The sequence below is a fragment of the Aspergillus undulatus genome (assembly GCF_047715775.1).
Source record: "Aspergillus undulatus strain CBS 261.88 unplaced genomic scaffold BDV17scaffold_14, whole genome shotgun sequence".
NCBI classification, from domain to species: Eukaryota; Fungi; Ascomycota; class Eurotiomycetes; order Eurotiales; family Aspergillaceae; genus Aspergillus; species Aspergillus undulatus.
In genome coordinates, this window is record NW_027396618.1 from 235,197 (window position 1) to 254,853 (window position 19,657).

Sequence of the window (19,657 nt, forward strand, 5' to 3'; positions counted from 1 at the left end):
GCTACGGAGACTGGCCTGTACCGCGTGTACCGTAATTTCAGTCCCTGCGCTGATCCTTGCGGGCGGCTGAGGCGGCCGTACGTCAGCAGTACCTGCAGCGACTGTATTGTTGATGTTGCTAGAGTGCTTATCCCGCTTACGATATCAGATGGATATCAGATGGATATCAGATGGATATCAGATGGATATCAGATGAAGTATTATAGTAGAAAGATTTATACTCCAACTTCTGTCTACAGTAGCTAGATGCTACTTCGTGCTAAGTATAGTGCTGTCAAAAGCACACTGCTAGTAAATGACAGGTACGGTAATACGGCTCCGCGGTGGCACCACAGGCCACACCCGCTGCCAACACGGCACGGAGGGCCCCACTGCTCACGTCAAATCGGGTTTCTCCTTCAACGAGCCGGTCGACCTTGGCTGGTAATGTCCAGCCTTGTATTCTCAGTTTCTCACCAAACTCATTATTTCTGCGCCCGACTGCTCGGTCCAGGTCTGGCGCTGGCTCAGCCTTTTATTGGTGTCAGCTCCCTCTGGCACAATCATCCAGCAACACTCTTATTGGTCTTTTTCTGAAGACTCTAAGAATAAGAATAGCTTAGTCTTTGTGATTGCTCACACAATTTGGTTTACAGAAAACTGGGGTCAAGGTACGGAGTATCAACATTGTCGCTGAAAACTATAACACTGAGATTCGTAAAGAAACTGATCAATCCAGCTCAATCAGGGGATACTTGCCTCCCTCTCCAGTGACCGGGTCTTGAAACTTCTCCAGCGCCTGCTCGACAGCCGCCATGTACCCGAGCACCTTCTCCTCCTGCCACCTTCGGCCTACTACCTGCACTGCGGTCGGAAGCCCCGCCATCTTGCTCGCGTCGTAATGTTTCCAAGCACCCCGCGCAAGCGTGTGATTGGCGCCCAGCTGCTTCAAAACCGTCTTATAAGGAGCCGCAAGTGCATCCTTCTTAGGCTCGACATGTGACACCGGGAGCACACCGGCGCTGTAGTCCAGCAGGTTCCAGAGGAAAGTGTACCCGCAGGACGAGACGGCGTCCTTCATCGCCTTGTGTGGAATGGCCGGCGTCGCGTTGACTGGACACAGAATAAAGTCGTACTGCTGTGAGTCCATGTCCCACCAGGCGTGCCAGGTCGAGCGGAAAGCCTCGCGTTTAGCAACCAGCTTCCATTGGTGGGCTGCGCTCTTTGGGCCAAAGCTTCGAATTAATGCCGCCCATTTCTCATCGCGTCGGATATACCGTACAAAGAGGTAATAGAGGTATCGCAAAGGGCGAGGCAATTTAGCAATCGCAGAAAGCTGAGCAGCTCCGGGATCTGACGGCTCGAAACTGTAGAAGTGAGAGTTGAACGTTTCACAGCCGTCTGAGTTGAGCAGCTGGGAGGCAAGGTGAAGGCCAGTGAAAGGGTCAGCATTCGCCGGGGGTGTGATTTCCACCACTTCGTGACCTGCCGCGGAGAGAGCAGCAGCCGTTGTCGCGACGGCCCGCTCGATAGCTGGAGTCGGGGGGATAACGCCTGTTACTCAGTCAGAAAGCTAATTCTTTGCCTTTGGGTGTTTGATGTCTGTGTTACCGTCACTCGTCATCAAGCCAACCCTTAACGGTTTGCTTTTAGCTTTACTCTCCTCCTCATTCCGCCAAGAAATGGGATGAACCGTGTAGTCGTATTTCCATGGCTTCATGTTGATGATAGATCGCGTAAAGTAAGTCAAATCATTCAATGTGCGAGCCATAGGACTAAAGACACTCGGGACCCCCTCTTGACCAGCCATACTGGTGTTGACTCCATTTTTTGGCCAGCGACCAGTGCTGCAGCGGAGGGAATATATTCCACTCCAGGCCGCAGGGACACGGACTGAGCCTGCGACGTCTGAGCCAATACCGATCCGACCGCCGAGAGCAAGCAAAGCACCTTCTCCGCCTGTTGAGCCACCGGGAGAGTACTGCGGGACATGAGGATTGAGGCAGGTACCCCAGACGGGGTTAGCCGACTCGAAGGACAGAAGTGTCACCGGCAGGGCCGTCTTCGCATAAGGCACCGCTCCTGCGAATCGTCAGTGTCTGCTTCACGCAATCATACGGAGGCGGATAACCAACCCGCATCCTTTAAGAGTTTCACAATCGGCCCGTCCTCGGCATACGGCTTCCCCGCCAGACGGGAGTAACCTAGTGTAATGTCAAAGCCCTTGACCTGAATCGAGTCTTTGAGCGAGATTGGCACTCCGGCCAGCGGGCCCTTGAGGTTAACTTCGGTCTGGGCCCAGACCTCAGCCTCTGGCAACAGAAGTTCTGTGATGCAATTTGTCTTTTCTTGCGCTTTCACAGCCACCTTGCCGTACGTTCGCAGAACGTCAGTTGAGGAAAGAGTCCCAATTTGGACTTCCGATACGAGATCCTCAATGGGCTTGTTGACTATTGTTCGATCGGAAGGTGTGAAAGCGGCATGGTATTCCGGAGCCAAAGAAGCGAATCGTGTCGCGCGTTCCTGCCGCTTGATGCTCCTATCCGAGGTCAGTCAATCAACACACTGTTCAGACATCCAAAGCAGTCTCTCTGGTGGGCTTACCGGGCATTCCGATAGGTGAAGTAATCAAATGGTGGAAGCATCTTGTCTCTCGCCCGGAAACTCAGCTGAACCGAAGAAGAGAGACAAACTGAAAGGTCGGAAGGCAGACGAAAGCCCGAGGGCGCCTTTATATGCGGAGATGCGGAGATGGAGCGATAAGACCCGCAGATAAGCGACACTGGTAGTTGACGGCCAACGGCGACGATCCGCGACAGTCAGAGTGAATCTCTCTCCAGATTCGGTGGTCTCGAGTCTCGACGCTCTCTTTTATAATATGATAGAGTTTGGTGAAGACAAGATCTCAATGTTGCATTCCTGAAGCTCATTCACTTTGAGACTCTGCCAGGGACTCGTGAGTCGCCAAATCTGGAAGGTCCTCGCGGGGGCCGATAACAGGTACAGTTGAAGCAACCTTGGTGGACCTCCGATCTCTTCTCCAACTCTCGTCTTGAACTATCTTTGCTCTTTGCTCATTATCTAGTTTATTGTGCACGAGATATCTATCTTTATCGTTATATTGGGTATCCGCTTTCCGGCTCCGTGCTCCTCCAGCATCACCGAGACCAGCTCCATGTGATGCCCCAAAGATAATCTCCAACGTTCTCTGAGTTCTCTCCATACTCCATCCCTCCAGATTCCCCGAGATGTTGTTTATGTTATTCGCGAAGTCGTCAACAATCCTCAACCTCAGCCATCAAACCCTATATCGACCCGTCCTGCAACCAATTGTGCGCACATAACCACCAAACAACCACAGAAACAGCTGCAAGGAAAATCGATATCAATAGACAGATCGCGCAACCGCATATGAAACTCTTCCTCCGTTTTCGTCGTTGTTTGTGCAACCAATTATCTCTGGCGGCTTGTTAGTCATGAGATTATATCATACGGTTCGAGTTGACGCACGACCAGATTGTGGGTTCTTTCTCGTCTGTTGGAGATTTCACCTCCTCATCCAGGTGCACGGCTCTTGAGAACCTTCGCCAGAAGAAAGTATCACGGACAAGAGCCATAGTGTATGCGCTGGGTCATTCGTTTCGGCACCAATACGCGTTCATTGACTGGGACTACGCGTGTTAAAGGGGCTTTCGAGATTTTATGAAGCAATGTATGCGTCGTATAGCAGAGCAGAGACAAGTCGCGTTCTTTGGGCAATGTGAGGAAAGTACCAGAAAGAGAGCGTCGAATATTGACGGGTCTCAACGACGAAGTTCAGACTTTTGAAGCAGGGAGTTAGCGGACTGCACCGTAGATACATCACTATCTCCCGGCCTCCATATGTTGAGAAGTCGAGGCCCCAAATGAGTCGGAAATTAGCTGGGGACCGTTGGCATTTTTATGCACCACGACCAAGGAAGTCCGGGATTGCGAGGGAATCTGCAGGCTCCCTACATTCCAGCTATACCGGGCACAGCAGTGGACATATTCTAGAGTTGGCTCTTGAGGAACCAGTTTCAGATTCCACGCAGGCCCATTCATGGTATGCATATGCATGTCAGTCTCAGTATCTCACAGGATGTTTTAGACTTGCTAATGCAGGGCTGCCGGTCTTGGTCTCGGAGCTTCAAATGCTTTTATCTGACTGGCAAATTGGTAATGCTGCCAAAATCCCGAAAGAACACCGTTATTCTCGTCTCTGATCTGGTTATCCCAGAGACAAGTTCTAACATACCTTGACAGGAACTTCCTTGGCCATATTCATTCCTCGGAAAACTCAAAACAGTCGGACCGGAATGTCATTAATTCATCAATCATGGAAGCCACATTATACATCACGGCATGAGCATCAGCATGTAAATCATAGAATCATCAAAAGGCCATCCCAAGTTTATCGGACAGTTTCAACGGCATCTTTCACGACCGGCCACTCCATCACTCCAGGTACAGATTATTGAGAGCCTGTCACCGACGAGCGATGTTTACACCTCCAAGTCGAAAGCTCAAGCAAGATAAACTCTTCTCGGCCTTCTTACATCACCACCCCGGCCGACACTGCTTCTTCGCCCATATCCCTTCTCTGAATAAGGACTAACCCTACGTCTCCGTCGCCGATGATGCGTCGTCGCCTCATTAGCCGGGTATCCGTCCCTAGTCGTATAGACGGGCGCGCCCGTTTTCTCGGCCTCGTGCAGCGCGGTCGTCGTCATGCACGTGCGCCAAAGCCAGATGAGCAAGAGGGTTCCCGCGATCGAGCCGATCACAATTCCAGCAATCGCACCGCCGGAGATTGTGCTTGGGCAGTTACAACCAGAATCGTCGTTTGTGGATTGGCGAGGGGTTAGGACGTGGTTTGGGCTCTCGGAGGAGAGAGAGGAGAATGGGTCAAAGGCAATTGGTGCCTGTGGAGGGTGGTTGTAAGTGGTAAGCATGCGCCCTTTTTTATCTCATTTTCGCGATGGGGGTGACAAGGTAAGACCCTTGGTTCAGCCCAGCCTCGACCTCAGGGACTGAGAGGTTTCACCGGCTCGCGTGGAGTGAAGCAAGGGACAAACCATGGATGGGGGTAGTAAGTATGGAGTACTGTATAGATAAGACATACCATCTTGACCGACTGTTCCAGTCGAAGCCTCAGCGCAGAAAAAAAGGATCAGGCTCAGGGTCAAAAACGAGGCTCCAAAACCAAGCAAGAACCGCACCTGCAGGAGACAGGAACGAAAAAAGAAACGGACTCGATCGAAATTCGCGGGGCTGGCACAGATATATACCTCCATCCATTCATCCAGATTGACCATTGCGGGCCTTTTTCCCGCGCGGGCTCATTCTGACGTCAATGCCATGCCATGCCATGCCTCCAGCCCCAGTCTCCAGTATTATTGGACAATGGGCTCCGGCCGGTCGATCGCAGCAGGATAAAGACAAGCCGAGGGCTGATTCGTAAGACGTGCACTTTCAGGGTTTGAGGCCGAGGGATTTAGTGTCTTTCTTGTTTGAGGCTGTGTGTGGACTTGGAGAGGGGAAAGTGGTGAGTGGTGAGATTGAGTTGTGGTGAGGGAGGTGAGGGTTCCTGTTTCAAGGTCACTCCCTTGCATGCCCTAGGTAGGTTTTGGTTTCCAGCCACGAGGTCAACGTGATTTATTTCTAGGGCCTTCATCTTCAGCATCATTGCGATTCATGAACAAGGCTCGTTTCAAGGATGAAAATCAGGAATCAACGCAATAGGACCGGCTTGTAACGCTTAGATACAAACACAAAGCGACGCGAGACACAGGCAATAAAATAAAAATAAACACCATATAAGAGATGAGATGAGATCGAAACGCCTTCTACCATCACTTGTCGTAACGTCGTAAGTCGTGATCGTGACGGGATCGAAACCGAGATCAAGCAGCGAGCCTCACCCACAGCAACCCCGCTCGGTAGGTAAATCCTGTCATATTCATGCCTGGATGCATAAAATGCGCAACTTCAGCTCGAATGAGCAACGAAATGAGCAACCAACTCCAGCTCAAGGTATCTAGCGGTGAGAAAGATCTGTCGTAAATCGTGCCGTGAATGTAGATGCAGCTGGCCATAATCATGTCTTATGTACTCCCAATTCCAGTTGCAAATTCAGGTTCAAAGTCCAAAAGTCCAAAAGTCCAAAGTCGTCCGATAACCAAACACCAATTGAATCACCAATTCACCATACAACCTAAATGTCAGTAATTTATAACCATAACGCATCTTATGCCGTACTGCTTGCTGTAATTAATAAAGTACCGCTTCATCATCGATCATACATCGACGCCCTCCTCCCACCCCCACCATACTCCGCCTGAATAATCCCCGGCGGGACCATCCGTCCAGAATGACCATGCACACCCATCCCCGCCCACGCTTGTCTCGGCGGCTGGAATTCGCCTACGGATGCGAAGCGTGGTCGGCCATATGGCGCACCGCCACTAGCACTAGCACTGGCATTGGCACTGGAACTGGCGCTTGCACTTCCAACAGGGTTGGGCGTTACACTGCCCCCGCGGTATGTCCCCCCGCGCGGATCATCCATCATGACGCTGGAGTCGAAGTCTGGTGCTGGTGCTGGTGCTGCGTGGTGGCTGTGACTGTGACTGTGAGGAGGGACCATATACGCTGGGCTACCGCGGTAGCCGTTCCGGCGGGGATCATCCATGAGGTTCGCGTCGAGGTCGGGCTGGGGCATTTGAGGGTGTGGTTGTGCATGTGGATGGACGACGCGGTATCCGTTTCGCGGGCGGTCGTCCATGACGCTTGCATCTAAGTCTGGTTGAGGAGCTTGCGGGTGTGTATGCGAATGGGAATGCGGATGGACCATATAAGCCGGGTTATTCACGTTCACGAAGCGCGGGTGAACGGGGATTGGGTGGACGGAGTGCGCATGCCCGTAAAGAGGGCTCGTCGGGGCGGTAGCGGACTCGCCGAAGACTGGCTCGCGGTAGCTGGTAGGTCCTGGATTTGGTGTACGAGACTGCCGCACTTCGTCGATGTAGACGCGTGGTTGGCGCGGTGGACGGCCGCTGTCAGAGTCGTAGGGCCTGTTCATGTTGGAGGGGCTGAACGCGTCTGAGTGCGCGCGGTATGCGTACCGTCGCGCTGTATCTGGAGAGAGATCTCTGTGCGGTCTGCGCGAGTAGGCTTCGTGGGAGTGTCGACGGGGGTGCGGGGCGTGCGGCGGGGATAGATTGCGGTGGTGGTGGGCGTAGCGGGGAGGGGGTGAACCGGGGTCTAAGCTTTGTGTTGCGGTGCCGGAGCCCTCTGATGATGCGTCTGAGGAGCTATGTGCGTGGAGTTGTTCAGGGCTGACGGGGCGGGAGTAGGTCTTGCGCTCGCGGCCTCGGCTCTTCGTTGAACTTGTTGGTGCGTGTTTCGGCCATGTTGGCGGGGACGGAGCCCGTGGGGAGGTATAGCCGCTTGCAAGCTCGGCAGACCGACGAGGGACACTGGTCTGCGACTTGTGCGAGTTTGGGGGGACCCCGTCGCTCTGGCGTCTCTGGTGTCGGCGGGAGGTGTGCGGGTCGGCGGGCACAGAGTAGCGATAGTTTGACGCTGATGGTCGCGGATGATGGACATGGACGAAATCATCTTCCTTGCTACTCGACGCCGACGTGTCTCTCTGATGATATGTTCCAGTAGTGGGGAGGTTCTTCTTCCAGTAATCGAACTCAAACTTCTGGCTGACCGTTTCGTGCCACTGGATCATCTCTGGGTCTGGCTCCGCCGGGAACGCCTCGCGGGGAATCGTCTTCGGGAAGAGGGTCCCATTAGGGCTGAAAATGTCCCACCGCTCAACGGCGTTCTGGAGGTAGGAGACATGCTCATCTGGGTCTAAAAGGAGTTGAATCGTCTGCCATCGGACGAAACCGTGGGGCTGTAAAGCGGGGATCGATGGGGGTTTGTATGGATCGGCGGAGGGTTGTATACTGTGGAAGCAGCCGAGACGCTGGTAAATGAAGGAGAGCGCCGAGGGCTTCGTATCAAGGAAGAGGACGTCGTAGTTGCCGCCGACTTTTCGGTAGAACGCTGCAAGTCGCTCGGCGGTGAGATCGGGGATCGCGTAATTGTCGAAGGTGGTCTATCCAGCAATTGATAAGCGCTTGCTTTGAGACACATGGTTCAGGACCTTCGACACCTACCATAACATGAGCTATCCCCAGACATAACTGCTCCAGCAGAGGCGAAGGACTCTTGTCGGGATTGATCAAGGCACCCCAGAACTCCGCCTCATGGTCGTAGGCGAAGGTCATGGTCGGACTGGCCTCGAGATACAGCGCAGGCATCTGACAGAAGCGGAGACCGTCGTGTGTTAGTGGATATTCATGGGCAATAATATACTCTTTGGAGAGACAAGAACGGAAGAAGAGGACAAAGGTCAGCTCGTCTCACGAGATACCAGGAGGTAGGGAGTAGTCGTCTTCTGACAGGCATCATTGTCTGGCGGTCAGGCACCCATCGTGGCTTCTCGCTGCTCCACTGCGGGGGAGCCCAACTGGTCAATTGCTGCAACAAAGCGCGGTCGTACGCTCAATGAAGACGAGTTAGTCGCATGATTGAGACAATACCGAGCCCAACATGCACATGTTTCATGCATGCCGCCCGTTCGGTTCCTTGAAGCCTTCGAGAACCACTTTGACAAGGTGTTCTTCTGCATACAACTGCAAGTTTATCAAAACCTCGGCCGGACCATCTAATATTGGTTGAACCTATCTATTCTGATAAATTCTAATACTGGCTGGGCAATTGCTATATTTATGTTCTAGAAGTGGGCACTAATCTAAGGTTGGGCGTTTAGACGCTTGTCTTCCCCCGACTCTCATATGGAACGAAGATGACCAACACCCCAGCTAACATGAACATGATCCCGCTCACATACACTGGAACGGTGCTCTGTAGGTTTGATCCCATGGCTATGAGAGGTGCCATAATCCCACCGAGCCGGTTCGCTGCACTCGTTAGTGCATTGCCCGTACCGCGGTTCCTGCTTTCAAAGATCTCTGGGGTGTAGGCGTAGAGCACGGCATAGACAAGACTGCTGCTGAAACCGTAGGCGCAGTTCCAGATCAACAAGGCTGAGGACGTAGTGGCGGTCGTAGATGCAAGGAGGAAGACCCCTGTCAATAATGTAGCCAGGGTAAGCGTGCCCTTGCGCCCAAACAGCGCCATATCCACCATCTTACTCCCAACGAGGCTGCCGGGTATCGAGGCTATTGCAATAATAAGTGAGTTGCGGTATGTGATATAAGTCGAGCCGTCTCCGAATTCTATTCCGCGCTGCTGCTGGAGATATGGTAAGAAGGCGTTATATAAAGGAAAGGCAATGCCGACGAAACCCCAAATGTTGATCAGGAGGGTTGTAGCCCGAAAGCGCCGCGGTCCGGAGAACAGAGACTTGAGCTGGGTGGATGAAAATGGCTCTAAGAACATTCTAAGTCGGTCATTGAGGCTTAATCCTCTCCGGTGCTGGTAATCGCCCAGTCTCTCGTGCCCATTTCTGCTGTTATCGCAGTCGTGCAGTTCATCTGTGGTCAGGCTGCAGCTCGTTCCGTTGCGCTTGGCTACCTCATGAACAACAGAAACGGCTTTATAGTATTCTCCTTTGCCCATGAGGTATTTAGGAGACTCGAGAAGGCTGAATAGAAAGTATCGAGTGATGCTCATTAATAGAGCCATACCTCCCATGCTGGCGACGAAGTACCGCCAGCCTAGATTGTTCGCTCTCGTGCAACCATCCGCCGAAGGACAGGTGAAATTACCCACCAAGCCCCATGCAACAAGATTGGCCAAAAACTGCGCCGCAGCCCAGTTGACTGACAATAGAGTAAGTAGATACTGGTGTGACCCAGGCAAGAACTCAAGAAATATGGCTGAATCCACAGGGAGGTTCCCTCCAACGCCTATTGACCAAAGGGCGGCCAAGACGCACACCCAGCCGAAAGAAGGCGCGAATGTCGTAGCCAGGCTGAACACCGCCGTGATGCCAATTGTCATGTTGAAGGCTATTCGTCGCCCAAAGATGTCGCAGCCAAATCCCCAAAACAGTGCGCCAGCCAGGAGCCCTATGTTCTGTGCTAGAAGCAAGAGAGGTGACTGGGAGACGTCGAACTCATATGTGACGGGAAGAAGTATCAGGGAGGTAACAATAGGCCATAAGTTATCACAGGCCCAGCCGAATCCGACTACCCAAAACAGTCGCCATTGGTAATGTCCCATCCCAATTTCCTGAATGGCGCGGTTTAGCACATTCGCGTTGAGTTTATAAGCGGAGGATGGATCGAGGTCTGCGGAGCGGTTTAGAGGCGCGGTTTCGGCGGTTTCGGCCAAAGGCGCGAACCGGGGACTGGAGGGCTCGGAATCTCTGTAGAAAGGCATTTTGTATGTATGAACTAAAATATCATGCTGAATACGAGAGAATGTGTGGATACGGAATTGCCGTATGGAACCATGGGGTTTGGGATTTATGAGGTTCGAAGGGGGAGCATCGTAGTTGCCTGGATCATTGCCATTGTTAGCTTTGAGGCTTCAGAAGATCGTGATGTGACATGAATCTCGGGAGTAAGGCTAGAATTTTAGGTATAATCATGATGAACGAGTAATATTTCTGAAGCTATCATGGACTGGAATGAGTTCTAAGTACCTCGTATCCTTCACTCGATAGACGTTGCCATCAATCAATGAGCGCGACAGCGACCGTGATGCTTGTGCTTGTGGTGGTGAGAGCTCCTATTGGGTGTCTCAGTAGGCTCCGAGCCGGCGTCAACCGATGAAGCAGAAGTGAGCGAGTTGCTCACAGCATCGACAACTGGTGTTGGGACGGCGGACGACAAAGACAGGGTGATTGAGCCACGCGACGAGGCTTTGGCACTTGCGCTCGCAACAGGAGTTGACACGCCTGCTGACGAAGCTGCTGCCAGGGCGCTGTAGGGGGTCGCGCCAGGGAAGAAGGAGGTTGGGATGGTCGGAATGGGGATCTCGCTGTCGGTGCCGAAAGCAGAGTCGAGATCGTTGTCCATCTTCCCCGCAGCGGAGTAGCCAGAGGGCGCTGCGGAGGCGGTCAGCGTCGTGGTGTAGCCAGACGACCCGTCGCCCTCTCCTAGACAGAATCCATCTCCAAACGCGTTCTCGCAAGCATACGTCTGCTCGTCTCCAGACTCGGTCCACATCGCAAAGTCCTCGATTGTTACCTCCATACAGGGTGCCCCGGATGCACAGATCACCTTGATGGGGCCGCGCTCTGCACCATTTGCTTCGGTTCCCTTCCAGTTTCGAATCGTCACATTGTTCAAGGAGACACCGTCACCGTCAATGGTGCTCATGCTGCTCCACTCGGCGTCGATGTCCAGCGAGTACGCGTTTCCGTAACCTAAGCCGTCAGCATTGCTTGATTAGTCGACTGTGTTCAGGACAACATACCGATGAAGTTTTCCAGCACGAGGTTAGACACAGATCCGCTGCCTCCGTTGCTCTTGACCATGTACATCTGGTTTGAGTTCCAGGTGTAGATGTTACGGTACACAATATGGGAGATATCAGTGTCGGTTCCTAGAGATCCCATGGCACAGCCACCGCTCCAGTTGCAGTAAATGTTCTCGACGAGGATGTTCTTGGACGGACTCTAAGGGGCAAAATCAGCGACTAGTGCTACCACCATGAGTGAAAGTGGCTTACCTTGACAGTGACACATTCGTCCTTGTTTGTGACCTCGATCTACACTTGTTAGTCAATGGCCATGTCGAACGAGAGCGCAGCTTACGTCGTGGATCCAGACGTTCTCACTCCAGACGTCAATACCATCGAGTCCTCCCATGTCACCTCCACGGATGGCCATATTGTATACCTCGCCGTTCGTGCATGTGTCCATGGAAAAGTGGAATAGGGGCGAATCCACAAGCGCGACATCGTGCACGGAAAAGTCAGACACATCGTAAAGTCTGAGAATGCGCGGGCCATCCGACGAGCCTTCAGCATGGAACTCGTACCCGTACCCCTGGAAGGCACCCTCGGAGGTGCTGCTGAAGAACTCGAAATCTGAACTGTGCTCGATCATGATCATGTTACCGCCATCGGTACCAGTACGGTAGATGATACCGTCAAGCTGGATGGCACAAGCCTTACAGCCTGACAGCTTAACCCACGTCTCAATCGCGTAGTCGCCGGGTGGAATGTAGACGACTCCACCACTGGCGCAGTCATCCCAGGCAGAAGAGAGCGCAGGCCCAATATCGGTAGACTTGTCAGCTATGGCGCCATAGTCGACGACATTGCAAGTTTTCGTCTGACTCTTTGAGCTTGACGATGTAAGAGGCCCAACGCTACCAGAGAGTTGGGCCTTCACAAGGAAAGGGGTCAAAAAGAACGCAAGTTGACCGAGACGCATGATGAAGATGAGAGGGAATCAATATTGGTTCAATCTGAGCATCAATGACAACATATCGCGCCATCTCTCTACCCTTATATACAGACCCCTATCTGATATAGGAGAAATTACCAAGGACGAATGTTTGAGCTTGAAAGCGCCCGTCTATCGTCCGACACGCATCCTGCGACTCCTGTCATTTCGAGAAGAAGGAGCACGTCCCGAAGAGTGGAGACAAGCTTCCCTAAAGCTTGACAGCTGGAGGCTGGAGCACGGCCCAGCTCGCTCTCTGGGGATATCATTGGCTCTGCAGCTGCACTGAGTTCGATCTGAAGCCGTCGGCGCCGCAGTTCTGGCTGGTGGATATGGCTGGCTCCACAAGTGTTGAGAGTGCGTGGCCCGAGGTCGTCCCAAGCGAAGCGAGCAGCGCGGCCAGCGCCATGTCGCAGTCTGCAGCTCTGCTAACTCGCTGCTAGATAAGTCTCTTTAGTCTGCTGCAAAGCTAAGAAAAAGATGTCCCGCAAGGCTGGAGCCAAGGATGAAACGCAGACAAGGCAGCACAAGCTAACCACGGGCCCCTTTGGTGGTTTTGCTTAGATTAAGCTTAACCAATTACTTACCCGCACATCTTTCCGTTGCTCAGATGAGAAGAGTCGAGACTCCTTTGTTCAGTTGAGTTGACTGTCCCTGGGATGAGGCCTGTCAAAGATAAGATTAAATCACGAAGGTTATCTCGAGGTGGGGTGAGCCATGCTAGTTGGTTATGTTCCCTCCAACCGTCCAAAGTCTCAAAATATATATTTCTGCATTTGCCCTTTCAGGTCTGGCCACACTGCAGAGTCCCAGACCATGGGATGCAAATTTCTGGCAACAGAGCCAGAGAATCTAAAAAAGAATTGGAGTCATTTACGAATCTTCCGACAATCCTGAAATTTCAACGAGTCGACCGTCATGCATCGATCTACAGATCTGCTTATTCGAGCCAATCGGGTAAAAACCAATCGGAAACTTTTCACATGGTGCACTATATCTATGTTACTTTGCACTTGGAGTTGGAAACCTAGAGTCTAAGACTGCAAAAAGCTTACAGTTTAGTGCTTTGTCTTCTCGACTTGTGCCGTCGATGCTGCTCCCACGGCGCCGCGATCTGTGGTGGATCCTCCACCGAAAACTCGGCCCGCCAAATTTTCTTCGGGAGCTGAATCAAGATGCCGATGGTACAGCTCTACAAATTTTCTGGCTTCGTGGTTTACTATTGAAAGCGAACTAGTTGCTTGATTTAATCTGACGTTCCAGAAGTGGAATGAACCTTAAAATTTGCTGGTGTTACCGGATACGGCGGCATACATAGTTCATGGATCGGCCCGACATTCCTTCAACGGCATCATGACAGATGAAGACAAGGGTCAGGAACCCGAACAATGCGTACTTACCAAGCATGACGTGGGATGGAGGAAGGTGGTGCGGAATTTTACCCCATCGTATGCTCTTCACCTGTCGCATACAGAACAACCAGACTAACCAGACTAGATGGTTCTCTGTTATCATGGGCACCGGCATCGTGTCCCAGCAGTTGAATACACTGCCTTACAACGGTGAATGGCTGTACTGGATCTCCGTTGTCATCTTCGCCTTGAACGTCTTCATATTTCTTATAGCATGCATCATCTCGTTGCTGCGATACACGCTGTATCCGGAGATCTTCAAAGCCATGATATCGCACCCGGTACAGTCTATGTTTATCGGGACTCTTCCGATGGGACTGGCGACTATCGTCAACATGTTCTGTCTTGTTTGCGTACCCACCTGGGGTGAATGGGCCCGGAGCTTTGCATGGGCGATCTGGATTATTGATGCTGTGATATCCGTGTCAACTGCACTGTTACTGCCTTTTCTATTGTAGGTCCATTGATCCAACAACTTACTTGTGAGAACTGACATCTTCTAGGATGTCTAGAACATCAGAGACCCAACTCTCGTCAATGACGGCAGTATGGCTGGTTCCCATTGTCGGCTGCGTAGTTGCAGCCTCGTCAGGCGCAATAGTAGCTGACATCCTGCCAAACCCACAACACGCCATGTGGACTATCATCGTCAGCTACGTGCTATGGGGGATTGGACTCCCTCTCGGACTAATGGTTATGGTGATCTACCTCCAGCGGTTGACACTGCACAAGGTCCCTCCAAAAGCAATGATCGTTAGTGTCTTTCTCCCAATAGGACCGTTTGGATCTGGGGGATATGCGTAAGTGAGAAACATCTTTTACCTTGTATCAAGAAGACCAGACTGACCCTGTAATAAATAACCAGAGCCATAGAACTCGGCAAAGCGGCCCAGACAATCTTCCCCCAAACTCGCACCCTCGAAGAACTCTCCGGCCCGACGCTGCACACAATGGGCTTCCTGGTCGGTCTTATTCTATGGGCGTTCGGGCTCGTCTGGCTATTCTTTGCTTCGGCTTCGATAGCACGATGCAAAACGTTCCCGTTTAATATCGGGTGGTGGGGATTCATTTTTCCCATCGGGGCTTATGCGCTGTGTACCAGCCAGATTGGGAAGGAGCTTCCGTCGGCGTTCTTTCGGGTTCTTGGGACGGTATGTGCCTTTCTTCCTTTGGAGATCATTGGGAAGAGTTGGTTACTGATAGAAGTAGATTATCTCGATCTGCGTCGTGGTCTTGTGGCTTGTTGTTAGTGCTGGGACGCTGAAGGGGGTTGTTTCAGGGCGGATGTTCGAGGCGCCATGTCTTGCGGAGTTGAGGGCTAAAGAGAGGGCTTAGGAGGAGGGGAAGGATGTTGTCAAGGTGGCATAACTGGTGGCGGACTGGGGGTATTTTACTGAGAATCTGGCGTGTTTTACCATAGAGGCATAAGCGAGGGAGTTGTTTATTTCTTGGGATAGACTATAGGCATATCAGACCTTTTCAATTTTTCGGTGGCATGAAGTACCCGCTATTGTAAGTTTAAGCGACCGGATCTTGGGGTGGATATCAAAACTGACCATATAACGATGCTGCGTTTGTAGAGTGCTAAATACTCTCCATAACAGAATGACTATAACTCCAAGGTCTTATAATATATGTGGAATGTCCCCTGTAGTATGGTCATATTGAGTACTACCTTAGTACATTAATACAGTTATGCACTGTATGCCCTGCTGAACCATGGGTGAGGTGTCCAGTTGTTGCCCGACGCCCGCATGGCAGGCTCACGTGATGCGGGGAGTACCAGAGAAGCGCCGAAATTCAAAAATTCAGAAAATCCAAAAATCCCAAAAGAAAATAAAATAAAATAATTAAAAAAAAGAACGGCGCCCATCGACTGCGACCGCAATCCATCTGTTCATCTCGGCCGACCCCAGACTTCCAGATCCCAGCTCCAGCCTGGCGACCTTTGCTCGACGACTTCTCAGCAGCCTGTCCGTTCCCTGTCGCTGCTGCCTCCATTGCCCTTCGGGGGCGAGCTGAGATTTCACTCTTGAGTCTCTGCGTCTCCAACTGCGCCACCTGGCCTCTTCCGATTGCCGTAGTACTTTCTGCCTGGGGCTGCAGTTTTCGATCACGGGACCGTCTCCGCATCGCGCCCTCTGATTCGCCGGTCGAGAGGCCTCGTCGTGACTCCAGCGAGTTGTTGCCGACCATCACGGCAATTGTCAACGCGTTACTTCTGCGCGTCGCCGGTCGTTGATTTTCGATCTGATCATTGAATTTACGGCACCTACTGCTGCTGCTGGCGGAGGCGGGGGAGCGCTGACTTGCTGGCCACTCAATTGCCCTTTGTACGGACATCGCCGCTAATCGTGTCCTCGCCGCCGATTACATGTCTAATCTAGACGTGGCCCGACTCTAACCATCATTTTACGGTACTTTTTATAAGAAGTACCTCACTCAAAATGATGTATGGCGGCCATCATTACCACCAGCAACCGCAATCCCAACAAAATGCCCAGCCACAGCAGCAGCACATGCAATCGCCAATCGCCGGGCGGCAGGCGCAGACGGCCAACGCCAATGCGTTCGCCGGTAACAGCTCCCTGTTCCGGTCTGCATCACAAGCCGACTTGACGGCGCTGTCTCCCAGTCTGCGCAATATGGCCACGACGTCGTCATCCCTACTCGGCGGGTTACCAGCAGGCTCGAGCTTAGGTTCGAGCTTCGGCTCATATGGGCAATATCACCAGCCCACGAGTACGACAGACCTGCTGTCCAGGACGACGGGTACGGACTCACTCGGGCAGTTGAAGAGCCCGTATGCTTCTTCCTTGCAGGGTCTGCAGAGGAATACGAACCCCGTGGCCAACTATCGGCCTACGTCGTTGAATGCGCTGAACTCGGCAACTGCGTTATCGCCGCATACGCAGACTATGAATATGTCCTCGCCACAGCAATCGCTGGATCGGTTGCAATCGCAGCACTTGCAACATCGACAGTCGCCGCATTCGCATCCTGCGGCATCAACATCTAATACTGCCTCGCCTATGGTACCTAATAGCTCGCAGCAGCAATATACGCAACAGTATCAATCCTCACCATATCAACAAGCACAGCAACAGCAACAGTCAACGCAGCATCAGCAGGCGCAGGCGCATGCGCAGTCTCTAGCCCACTACCAGCAGTCTCAAAAGGCGCAGCAGCCAGCTCAATATCAGCAGCCGCAACAGCAGGCTCAGTATCGACAACCCCAGCAGGCCCAATATACATCACAGAGCCAGAATTCTCCGTATATATCTCAGTCGCAATATTCTCAGTACTCGCAAACACAGCAATCTCCATATCAACAGCAGTATAATTATCAGCAGCAACAACAACCGCAGAGGTCAGCTACGCAAGTATCGCAGTCGAGTCCCTTGCAGCAGAGTTACTCGCAACAGCAAGTACAGAAACCTGCCCAGCAAACGCCGCAGTCCAGTCAGTTGCAGAACTACCAGCAGGAGCAAGCACAGAAACCTGCCCAGCAATCGTCTCGCTACAGTCAAATACAGGCTTACCAGCAGCAACAAGCCCAGAAGACTGCCCAGCAAACACCACAGTCGACTCAACAGGATTACCTACAGCAGCAAGCGCAAAAGCCTCATCAACAGACGCCGCGATTGGGTCAACAGAGCTATCAGCAACAACCAGGGCTCAAAACCGACCAGCAAACGGCACACATGAGTCAGATCCAGGCCTATCAGCAGCAGCAACAGCAGCAACAAGCGCAGAAGTCAGTTCAACATATGCCTCAGTCAAGCCAACAAACACCGCAGGCCTACCAGCAACAACAAACGCAAAAGACGACCCAGCAAGTACCTCAATCGAGTCAGGTATATCAGAATTATCAGCAGCAAACACAAAGGCCAACTCAACCTGTATCTTACACTCAGCAGATGCAGCAGCAGGCGCAACATCAAGCTCAACAACCTCAGAAAACTGCCCAGTCTTCTCAGTCCTCGCAGACTCAGGCTCCTCAGGTGACACAATCATCGCAAGTATCACAGCTGTCGCAGCAGCATGCTCGACAACAAGTGCAGCAAGCTCAAGCTAGTCATAGCCCTAAGACCTCACAGGCGCCAAATGCCCATCAGATGCAAGCGCACGCTCAGCAGACACAACGCACGGCGCAACCGCAAGCTCAGGCACAAAAAACCCAGCCTCAACAGGCACAAGCTCAGCAAATGCAACAAACCCTGCCGAATCAACAGTCGTACCAGCAACTCTACGGCCAGCAAGCACAGCAGTCGCCGTACCAAGCACAGATGCAGAATCCGCAGCTATATGCATATCAGCGGCAGTACCAAAAATACCAGCAGTCGCCGCAAATGCGCACCTCGCTGACTCCCCAACAGCAACAGTACCATTTGCAGCAACAGTCGCATGCTTCTCAGTCCCAGTCTCCTCAACAAGCAATTCAGCAGAAGCCGCAGCAAACTGCGCAAGTGTCTCAGCAGAGTACGCCACAAATGAAGCAGCAACAAGCACCGCGACCTCAACAGCAGCAACCTGCACAGTCAAATAACGCGCCTGCCTCTCAAAAGCCTCCTGCCAAAGAGCCCAAGAAGAAGAAAGCTGTCAAGAAGGAGCCAAAACAGCAGGCTCCAAAACAGCAGAAGCCTGCTGTCTCCCAAGCTGCTGCATCTCAAAGTACCGCGACTCAGGTTTCTGCGCCTCAAGCTACCGATCCTCAAAGTAGTGTACCTCAAACTGCCGCATCTCAAGCTACTGCATCTCAGGCCCACGCGCCTCATCACGCATCTCAAGATTACGCCGCTCAATCATACACTTATCAATTCCAAGCGTCTCCGTTCCAAGCGCCCCGCTCTCAACCGTCTCAGTCGCAATCATCACAGCCACAAGCGTCTCAGTTCCAGGCTTACCAAAGCCAACTATCCCCTTTCCAGGCGTCCCAGAGCCAAGCATCTCTGTTCCAAGCGTCTCAAAGCCAGCCGCCTCAGAGCCAAGCGTCTCAATGGCAAACGGCCTCTCAACCGGCCGCTCAACCAGCTCAGCCAGCTCAGGCTAACCAAGTGAACGGACAAGCACCTGTGAAGTTCATCTCGGAAAATTCGGCGCCGAAAAAGACGAAGCCAGGGGACCCGAATCACACGCCAAAGAAGAGAGGCCGTCCGCGGAAGCAGCCCGGAGATGAGTCGAAACCAAAGAAGCCTAAGAAGCCCAAGGATCCTAACGACCCTGCATCTCTGGCTGCCACTCTGCCTCCCGGTCTAGCCGCAATCCCAGGCGTAGGTATACCCTTCTCAATTGCGACGACTGCTCCGCCAGCAGCTAGCGCGTCAACCACTGCGACCGCTCCAATTATCGGACCGGATGGCAATCCTTTGCCCGTGAAGCGCAAACGTGGGCGACCTCGAAAGTCTGAGACGGATGGTATTCCTCGGAAACCGAAGCCTCCGCGGGATCCGAACAGACCGAAAGGCACCGGGCGGCCTCGTGGTCGACCGAGAAAGGCCGATGTGCTGGCTCGAAAACAAGCGGAACAGCAAGCTGCTGCCCTTGCTGCTGCCGCTGCCGCTGCAGCAGGGCAAACTCAGGGAGACGCTCAAGCTGGCCAAGCTGGACAAACTCAACCCGTGCAAACGAAAGTTGAACAAACTCAACCTGCACAGACTCAACCTGGACAAGTCGATCAACATGGAAACATTGGTCAACTTGGGCAATTCAACCAGCCTAGACAGGTCGGTCAACACGGTCAAGCTAGTCAAGCTAGTCAAGCTAGTCAAACTGATCAAACTGGTCAAACTGGTCAAACTGGTCAAACTGGTCAAACTGGTCA

The 19,657-nt window shown here is 52.5% G+C and overlaps 6 protein-coding genes across 6 annotated transcripts; 2 read left to right on the forward strand and 4 right to left on the reverse strand.

Annotated features, from left to right (window-relative positions):
• Window positions 1-655: 655 nt before the first annotated feature.
• On the reverse strand, window positions 656-2,819 carry BDV17DRAFT_39688 (putative acetamidase). Its single transcript, XM_073764474.1, has 4 exons — window positions 2,584-2,819; window positions 2,115-2,518; window positions 1,591-2,061; window positions 656-1,533 (listed from the first exon to the last, which is right to left on the reverse strand). The coding sequence occupies exons 1-4, from the start codon at window positions 2,622-2,624 to the stop codon at window positions 710-712; spliced, it is 1,740 nt and encodes a 579-aa protein (XP_073617324.1). The 5' UTR covers window positions 2,625-2,819; the 3' UTR covers window positions 656-709.
• A 1,572-nt stretch (window positions 2,820-4,391) lies between these two features.
• Window positions 4,392-5,404, reverse strand: BDV17DRAFT_39708 (uncharacterized protein). Its single transcript, XM_073764475.1, has 2 exons — window positions 5,076-5,404; window positions 4,392-4,922 (listed from the first exon to the last, which is right to left on the reverse strand). The coding sequence occupies exons 1-2, from the start codon at window positions 5,313-5,315 to the stop codon at window positions 4,524-4,526; spliced, it is 639 nt and encodes a 212-aa protein (XP_073617325.1). The 5' UTR covers window positions 5,316-5,404; the 3' UTR covers window positions 4,392-4,523.
• Window positions 5,405-6,289: 885 nt separating this feature from the next.
• Window positions 6,290-10,404, reverse strand: BDV17DRAFT_280749 (major facilitator superfamily domain-containing protein; the record flags this gene model as incomplete). The annotated part of the gene is made up of 4 exons (XM_073759931.1): window positions 6,290-8,110; window positions 8,172-8,315; window positions 8,830-9,070; window positions 9,101-10,404. 4 exons carry the CDS (start codon window positions 10,402-10,404, stop codon window positions 6,290-6,292), a joined length of 3,510 nt encoding a protein of 1,169 aa, XP_073617326.1.
• Window positions 10,405-10,703: 299 nt separating this feature from the next.
• On the reverse strand, window positions 10,704-12,409 carry rhgB (putative extracellular rhamnogalacturonase; the record flags this gene model as incomplete). The annotated part of the gene is made up of 4 exons (XM_073759932.1): window positions 10,704-11,395; window positions 11,446-11,647; window positions 11,701-11,739; window positions 11,786-12,409. 4 exons carry the CDS (start codon window positions 12,407-12,409, stop codon window positions 10,704-10,706), a joined length of 1,557 nt encoding a protein of 518 aa, XP_073617327.1.
• Window positions 12,410-13,613: 1,204 nt separating this feature from the next.
• On the forward strand, window positions 13,614-15,724 carry BDV17DRAFT_39869 (TDT family transporter). The gene is made up of 5 exons (XM_073764477.1): window positions 13,614-13,869; window positions 13,919-14,287; window positions 14,337-14,633; window positions 14,699-14,984; window positions 15,043-15,724. The coding sequence occupies exons 1-5, from the start codon at window positions 13,775-13,777 to the stop codon at window positions 15,166-15,168; spliced, it is 1,173 nt and encodes a 390-aa protein (XP_073617328.1). The 5' UTR covers window positions 13,614-13,774; the 3' UTR covers window positions 15,169-15,724.
• Window positions 15,725-16,280: 556 nt separating this feature from the next.
• On the forward strand, window positions 16,281-19,609 carry BDV17DRAFT_289723 (uncharacterized protein; the record flags this gene model as incomplete). Its single annotated transcript, XM_073761722.1, has 2 exons — window positions 16,281-19,559; window positions 19,601-19,609. The coding sequence occupies 2 exons, from the start codon at window positions 16,281-16,283 to the stop codon at window positions 19,607-19,609; spliced, it is 3,288 nt and encodes a 1,095-aa protein (XP_073617329.1).
• Between the last annotated feature and the right edge of the window lie 48 nt (window positions 19,610-19,657).

Excerpts from the sequence above, each read along its gene's own strand:
- BDV17DRAFT_39688 (XM_073764474.1), bottom strand. The coding sequence starts at position 2,624 with ATGCTTCCACCATTTGATTACTTCACCTATCGGAATGCCCG. Across the intron at positions 2,519-2,583 it reads TTCACCTATCGGAATGCCCG|GAGCATCAAGCGGCAGGAAC; the intron begins GTAAGCCCACCA and ends GACCTCGGATAG. Across the intron at positions 2,062-2,114 it reads GAAACTCTTAAAGGATGCGG|GAGCGGTGCCTTATGCGAAG; the intron begins GTTGGTTATCCG and ends GACGATTCGCAG.
- BDV17DRAFT_39708 (XM_073764475.1), bottom strand. The coding sequence starts at position 5,315 with ATGGTCAATCTGGATGAATGGATGGAGGTATATATCTGTGCCAGCCCC. Across the intron at positions 4,923-5,075 it reads ACTTACTACCCCCATCCATG|GCACCAATTGCCTTTGACCC; the intron begins GTTTGTCCCTTG and ends CACCCTCCACAG.
- BDV17DRAFT_39869 (XM_073764477.1), top strand. The coding sequence starts at position 13,775 with ATGACAGATGAAGACAAGGGTCAGGAACCCGAACAATGCGTACTTACC. Across the intron at positions 14,288-14,336 it reads CTGTTACTGCCTTTTCTATT|GATGTCTAGAACATCAGAGA; the intron begins GTAGGTCCATTG and ends GACATCTTCTAG. Across the intron at positions 14,634-14,698 it reads TTTGGATCTGGGGGATATGC|AGCCATAGAACTCGGCAAAG; the intron begins GTAAGTGAGAAA and ends ATAAATAACCAG.